This window comes from Mycteria americana, chromosome 23 (assembly GCF_035582795.1).
Source record: "Mycteria americana isolate JAX WOST 10 ecotype Jacksonville Zoo and Gardens chromosome 23, USCA_MyAme_1.0, whole genome shotgun sequence".
NCBI lineage: Eukaryota > Metazoa > Chordata > Aves > Ciconiiformes > Ciconiidae > Mycteria > Mycteria americana.
Window position 1 is genome coordinate 4,749,609 of NC_134387.1, and position 7,264 is coordinate 4,756,872.

At 47.1% G+C, this 7,264-nt stretch overlaps 1 protein-coding gene across 2 annotated transcripts; it reads left to right on the forward strand.

Moving 5' to 3' along the window:
* Positions 1-367: 367 nt before the first annotated feature.
* Positions 368-5,154, forward strand: NEFL (neurofilament light chain). Of its 2 annotated transcripts, none has more exons than XM_075523536.1 (4): positions 368-1,456; positions 2,029-2,153; positions 3,156-3,475; positions 4,560-5,154. In XM_075523536.1, exons 1-4 carry the CDS (start codon positions 404-406, stop codon positions 4,745-4,747), a joined length of 1,686 nt encoding a protein of 561 aa, XP_075379651.1. In that variant the 5' UTR covers positions 368-403; the 3' UTR covers positions 4,748-5,154. The 2 variants fall into 2 exon arrangements, with proteins under 2 accessions (XP_075379651.1, XP_075379653.1); XM_075523538.1 differs by having other exon boundaries at positions 3,156-3,406.
* The last annotated feature ends 2,110 nt before the right edge of the window (positions 5,155-7,264 follow it).

A 7,264-nucleotide genomic window follows, 5' to 3' on the forward strand; every position in this document is an offset into this window, starting at 1 on the left:
CAGCACCTAGTCCTGAGGGAGGCCTGTGGCGAGGTGGGCCCCAGCTAGGCCCGACGGCTGCCTGAGGCAGGCCCCGAGGGGGCCCGAGATAGGCCCCAGGTGGGCTCGAATAGAACCTGAGGCGAGGACAAAGCGAGGCGGGTCCGAGACGGGCCCCATGGGGCCATGCCAGAGCACGCTAACAGGCAGCACCAACCCGCCCTGCCGCAGCCCCCCGAGCCCGCGGCGAGGCGCGGAACTACGCGAGGCGCGGAGCGGTCCGTACCTCAGCGCGGCGGCGCTCCGCTCCTCCCCGCCCCTCCCCGGCCCCGCCCGGCGGCTGCGCCTGCCCGCCCTCCCCGCCGATAAATAGGGGCGGTCGGGCAGCGGCGTTCCGCAGAGCAGTCGCTGGCCCCCTGCAGCTATGAGCTCGTACGGCTACGACCCGTTCTTCCCCTCCTACAAGCGGCGGTACGCCGAGAGCCCACGGCTCCATGTCTCGGCGATGCGCAGCAGCGGCGGCTACAGCTCGGCGCGCTCGGCGTACTCCAGCCTGTCGGCGCCCGTCTCCTCGGTGTCGGTGCGGCGCAGTTATGCCACCTCCAGCGCCTCGGGCTCCCTCCTGCACTCGGTGGACAGCCTCGACCTGAGCCAGGTAGCGGCCATCAGTAACGACCTCAAGTCCATCCGCAGCCAGGAGCGGGCGCAGCTGCAGGACCTCAACGACCGCTTCGCCTGCTTCATCGAGCGGGTGCACGAGCTGGAGCAGCAGAACAAGGTGCTGGAGGCCGAGCTGCTGGTGCTGCGGCAGAAGCACGCCGAGCCCTCCCGCTTCCGCGCCCTCTACGAGCAGGAGATCCGCGAGCTGCGCCTGGCCGCCGAGGAGGCGACGAGCGAGAAGCAGGCGCTGCAGGGCGAGCGGGAGAGCCTGGAGGAGACGCTGCGCGGGCTGCAGGCGCGCTACGAGGAGGAGGTGCTGAGCCGGGAGGACGCGGAGGCGCGGCTGCTGGAGGTGCGGAAGGGCGCGGACGAGGCGGCGCTGGCGCGGGCGGAGCTGGAGAAGCGGGTGGACAGCCTGCTCGACGAGCTGGCCTTCCTCAAGAAGGTGCATGAGGAGGAGCTGGCGGAGCTGCAGGCGCAGATCCAGTACGCGCACCTCTCCGTGGAGATGGACGTGTCGGCTAAGCCCGACCTCTCGGCCGCCCTGCGCGACATCCGCGCTCAGTACGAGAAGCTGGCGGCTCGCAACATGCAGAACGCCGAGGAGTGGTTCCGCAGCCGCTTCACCGTCCTCAGCGAGAGCGCTGCCAAGAACACCGACGCCGTCCGCGCCGCCAAGGACGAGGTCTCCGAGAGCCGCCGCCTGCTCAAGGCCAAGACGCTGGAGATCGAGGCCACCCGCGGCATGAACGAGGCGCTGGAGAAGCAGCTGCAGGAGCTGGAAGAGAAGCAGAGCGCCGACATCTCCGCCCTGCAGGTGAGCGGTCGGGGTGTGCAGGGGGAGGCTGTCGGGGCATCCTGGGAACGGGGGCATCGCCTCTAGCTCACGCTATAGCTATATTGCACATCCAGCTGTAAGGGATCATAAAATTATAACGCAGAATGCCACGGAGATAGCTCTGTGGCATTTGCCGCTGTGGCAAATGCATGAGATGCAATTTATCTATATATGGAGAAAGCCCTAACTATATCGTCATAAAAAAATATCCTTAAGCTAAAACTAGAAAAAGCCTCTATAGGCTAAAACCCAAATGAAGCGATACACAAATGCCATGCATGCTTTAGTCCTTGGATAGCAGAAAATTGGGCTCTTAACATTAAATAGGGATGGAATAATAGGGTGTGGATAGAGGGGTTGGGAAAACCCTGCCAGGGAAGGTGGGATTTGGTAAATGATGCCTTTATGGCTGAGGGTGGAGTTGGAGCTGTTCCTTTTCTCTGCTAGAGGAAGATTAAGTCAATAGGACTGGAGAAATTCCTTGCGAGGTATTATTGCTAGACATGGGACAATTAAGAATTTTACGCTGTCAATATTGTTACTTCCAACAGGATACAATCAACAAATTGGAGAATGAGCTGAGAACCACGAAGAGTGAAATGGCCCGGTACTTGAAGGAATATCAAGATCTGCTCAATGTGAAAATGGCCCTGGACATTGAAATTGCAGCATACAGGTATGATGGGGGGAATGTTTTAGTAAGTCGCAACTCGGATCAGGTTCCCGTTCTCTCTTTGAGAGAATTCATTTTAATTATCATTCCGCCGGCAGAAATTTTCATAGATAGGTGTCAAGGGTTTAATTGGGTCTTCTCCATTGTCTTGCTATTGGAAGAAGCAGTGGTTTGGAGGTAAAATACTTGCTTAAAGCAACATCTTCAATGTAGCAAGCTTCAGCAAGTCTAATAGTATGTATGTATATGCATACAGAACTCTTAGCTTGGCAATATATCATCTCAGTTCTCAATCTTTACAGATAAAAATACCTGTTCTGTACTTCCAGTGAAGAGATTTTGTATCACTGGAACTTCTTAATACAGATGGCTGCGTTCTCAAAATTGGAAATCCCTTACATGCTTTTAAGAACTTTGTTTCTAACTCACAGAAGCAATCTCCTTTGTAAAGTATTTGCAAAGCAAATATTTTACAGCAGAATTGCTGCTAAATAGCTGTTTCATGTTTTGTCCTGGATACTGTTAGAAATGGCAAATGCCGAAATGGAGTTTCTCTGAATGCCACAAGGGGGAATATTGAGAAGGTGGCTATAAACCTTGTCTTGGTTGTCTATAACCTCAGCCAAGGTTGTCTATAAACCTTGGCTAAACATAACATCAGATTATTACATCTGCATTGTTCTCTGCAACCCTACAGGTTACCAAAATACACCTCTAGCTTCACCTGCTATAGAAACCTAATCCTAGAGGGTTTTTCCCCATTATTTCTTCTAACAAGGAAAAGTATTAATTCACCAGTAACACACACCTCAAACTTTTACATTATTCCAAGAAGATGGGGTAGCATTGCCATATAGATATTCATTATGGGCTAGTTTTTGCACTCTCTATGCAGTCTCTAGGGCTTGTGCTGCTCAAAGCATAATAGTGTGTTGGTCCATAGCTGAATCTGCTGAATACTGCTGCAGCATAACTGAGTCATTTCTGTTTGCTTTTTTCTGCTAGGAAACTGCTGGAAGGCGAAGAGACCCGACTCAGTTTCACTAGTGTGGGGAGCATCACCAGTGGCTACACCCAGGCTGCCCCGACTTTTGGCAGGTCTGCCTACAGTGGTCTCCAATCCAGCTCCTATTTGATGACAACCCGTTCCTTCCCCACGTACTACTCCAGTCATGTCCAGGAAGAGCAGATTGAAATAGAGGAAACAATTGAGGCTGCTAAAGTCGCAGAAGCCAAGGCAGCCCCTGCAGAAGAAGGTGAGGAGGAAGAGAAAGAGGAAGGTGAGGAAGAAGCGGGAGGTGAAGAGGCTGAAGAAGAGGAGGAAGGTACTTACAGTTACTTTCAAATCCCTCTCTTTCATGCTTCACCCCGCTCACATGGGGTAAAACCCAGAAATGCTGATGACTAAGTCTAATGATTAGACCCCTCTCATTGTCTGCTCACATGAGCAAAGGACCATGGGATTAAGCACACAGCATTTAAGCAGGAAAGCCTGAATATTGAATGGAAGATAAGGTTAATGTTCAGTATCAGGCAGATTATAGGACTAATTATACTCCTTTGGAAATCACTGGGTGTTTTCCATTCAAGTTTCCAAAAGCAAGAATGCTAATACTTTAACGGCTTGTAATGTTGTATTCATATGGCAGCAAATAGTACTTGGCTATTACAGACATCCTCAAAAAGAAGGAACAAGGACATCCTGAGCTAAATACTAATTCCCAGAGAGTAGCCCATGATAATAGGAACATCCAGCTGATGTCTGTGGATGTAACTGTTGGGTTCAGTGGATAGCAATATCTATTGCCTCTGAGGTCTATGTAGTTTTCTTGTTCAAGCAAAGTATATGCCACTTCCTTTCTGTGCTGTAATTTATTTACCAAAGTCGCATTTTAAAGAAAATGTAAAAGGAATGTTATCCAGAGTTGCTTTTCCTGACTTCAGTTGCATAGCTCTGAAGGATTTAACCTAAACATATCTGAAATGCATTGGTTACCCTTAAACTATTCTAGGAGTTTATTAGTGTAAAGATGAATTATAATGAAATTATAGCTAAAGAGAGCAATGGGAGAGCAACAGCAAGATTCCTTTTTGAACTCAAGTCTTTGGATAAGGCTTAAAGCAATGAGTCCACAGTCAATATTTTTCAAGGCCATGACTTTGAAAAGACCTATCAAGTGTTTCACTCCCTCTGAAATCTAGGATAGTTGGTTGTGTAGTTTTGTTGGTCTCCCTTGCAAGTCCTAGATACATGTCCTGCTCTCATGCAAAATGACTTGCCAGCCCCATCAGGTTTAGCTGGCTGCCATCCACATGTGTGGGGTTGAAGGATGCGGGTACGCTGGCTCCCGTTAAATTGGGATTAGGAACAGTACATAGATGTGAAATATTTCTTTTTGTCTTTCAAAGGTGCTAAGGAAGAATCTGAAGAAGCCAAAGAGGGTGAGGAAGAGGAAGGAGAAGGGGAAGAAACAGCAGCTGAAGAAGGGGAGGAGTCTCAGGAAACTGCTGAGGAAACTGGTGAGGAGGAGAAGGAAGAGAAGGAAGAGAAAGAAGCAGCAGGAAAGGAAGAGAGTGAAGTGAAAAAGAAGGCCTGATTTTTAGGCAGTCTAGCTTTCTCATCAGGTCAATGGAGTAAACAATGATTGACTGAGCTAAAATTGCAGTCTCACATATTTAATTCAGTGACCACTGAGGTTTAAAGTTAATGATCTATGATGTTTCTCTCTGTGCAGAGTATCAGTATGCTTGCAGAGCACCCACTGGCTTGCTCCCTGAATGCCGCATGGTCTACACGTATGAATTCAGGGGTTATGTCTTTCTTGGGTGATTCAGAACCTTAAAATTTAAAACGGGGAAAAAAAAAATAAGTCATGGGAATGAAAGTTATCTTTAACTTGCATTTAAAATAATTATGGAAACCTTGGGTGGGTAAAATAATGGAGGCTTCAATAAGTGTGTGCAATAAAGCTAGTCAATAAAGTTACAGAAATGCTTACACAGATTCCTTGTATGTGTCATGTGTCACTAATGCACTTAAAAGGTTGATAAAGTGGTGTATCGCACTCATCTTTCAAGCCTGTGTAACAGGATATGGGATACTGTTTTCTGTCTCTAGCTGATACGCTTGGGGGACTAGTAGGTGGACAAAGAGTTTCTTGATGGGGCTGTAAAATTTCATGTGGAAATCTTACAATGGTAGAAATACACTGGTGTCCAAATGTGCCGTTAGCTTTGTGATGGGTCTCACTGGGCTGTTGTATGCACACAAGCACAAAGTCCCTTTTGCCTTTTGAAAAAAGGAGAAATTCTAACAAACCAGTACAGAAGCAAAATGCGAACATGGCTGTTAAACAGTGGTAGGCAGTTGTTCCATGTTTTGACAGGTCAGTGATGAAAGGGAAGAATAGCTGTGGATGTAGCTGAGACTTGGAGCAATGACTGTATATTTAAAAAGGAAAAAAGCTGGGGTGAGGTGTTAGAGGGAAGGACAATGTGGGAGGGAGATTTCTCCGCTACTCAAATGTGCTGCCTTTCCAGGGTGTTATCTTTAAGTCAATCCACTATGGACTGAAGAGGCTAATTCTCTTCTGAGAAACTTTTAAAGTTTTGAGTGTGAGCTAAAGAAAGGTCTAATCTGTGCTCAGGCATAAAATAGGAACAGCTCAAACAGCAGCAAAGCCTGGCAATTCTGAAAGCAATGTCAGTGTCCTGTGGTCTGAGCCTGCTTATTTTCAATTAGCCAGAGTTGATACATAAAACTAAACCTTGTGCTAAGGGTAAGTATTAGACTAATGCTGCAAATTAAACCATTTTAAATTAAACCCATGGAAACCCATGTTAAAACGCATTACATGGCTGCACTAAAACTGTTCAGTCACATTTAGCTAGCTGGATTTTTGCATAGGATTTTGGGGTAACTTTTAATTTTGTACACTGACTTCGTGGTATCAGTTGATTTGCATTGGTTCTCCTCAATGGCTAGGTTCAGAGAGAAAGGAAGTGTCTTTTTATACAAATTTTAGGGGTGTTCCAAAAGCATCTCCCTTCTCACTGTTGAAAGAGTTACAAAGATGATGATGGGATGAGGTAAGCCCTTAAAGCAATTCTTTCCCTCCATGTTCCCAGGAAAAACAGCAGGAGAAAGAAAAAGCACCTTTGGTAAAACCATTCAGGAAACAGAGCTTGTATGCATATGTAATAATTCCAGTAACTCCAGGGAGTTCCAGTATCATTTCCAAATGCTTAATATTTTCCCCCCTACTTTCTTGGGGTTTTTGATGCTTTTGAGAACCAGAAGACAAACAAGTAAATTAATTTTCCCTTTCTTCAACAGCATTTCTTTTAAGTCTTTCTTTTCACATTTCCCTTCTGCTTTTAATGGAGATTTTTTCTACATGTGTTTCTGCAGACTTACGCTTACAAAGCAGATTTTATTTTCTATCTCCAGGAAAGCAGTGGTGAGCGGTGGGGGATACTTGCAGTACCACAGGCCAGAGACTTGACACATGCTGCTTGCTCAGTGCTTTTAAAAGCTATTGATGGAATTGCAGGAGACCTGCTCCTTTTGGTATGTGATAGCCTTAGTTCAAACAGCAGAATATTGAGTCTAAGAGATGGTACTTGGAAATTCGCCTAAGCGCCCTGTGAGAAAATGCTTAGCGTGGCACTTCAGTTGGGAGAGAGGTTCTGCTCCTACAGAGCAAAAAACATGTTATGCACCAGCTCAGAACTCATCACAGCCATTAAAGCCACACCACTGTTAAATAGATTGGCACATATTAAAACCACTGCCCCATCCTGCCTTTCTCCAAGCACTCTGAGCTCCTTTTAACTTTTCAATACCTGATTTTGCTCCCTCTTTCATGTCTTTTTTTGCAGATAAACTCCTCCTTCATTCAGTCCTTTGTATCCCTTTCACTTCTGGGAAGCAATACAGCCTGCAGCTCTCCAAATCGTTGCAGCCAGGCTGCTAGGGATGCTCTTAAACCAGCACATTTAGAGATACACCAGCAAACACATTTCTCCTTGCAGTGTATCTCAGTCTGATCCCCACTGCTTATGTTATTTTTAATGTATTGCAGCTAAAGGAGAGATTTCACAACTCCGCAGGA

Bases quoted from the DNA above. Each gene is read 5' to 3' on its own strand.
- NEFL (XM_075523536.1), top strand. From the start codon at position 404: ATGAGCTCGTACGGCTACGACCCGTTCTTCCCCTCCTACAAGCGGCGG. The intron at 1,457-2,028 runs GTGAGCGGTCGG...TACTTCCAACAG, and splicing joins CCGACATCTCCGCCCTGCAG to GATACAATCAACAAATTGGA. The intron at 2,154-3,155 runs GTATGATGGGGG...TTTTTCTGCTAG, and splicing joins ATTGAAATTGCAGCATACAG to GAAACTGCTGGAAGGCGAAG.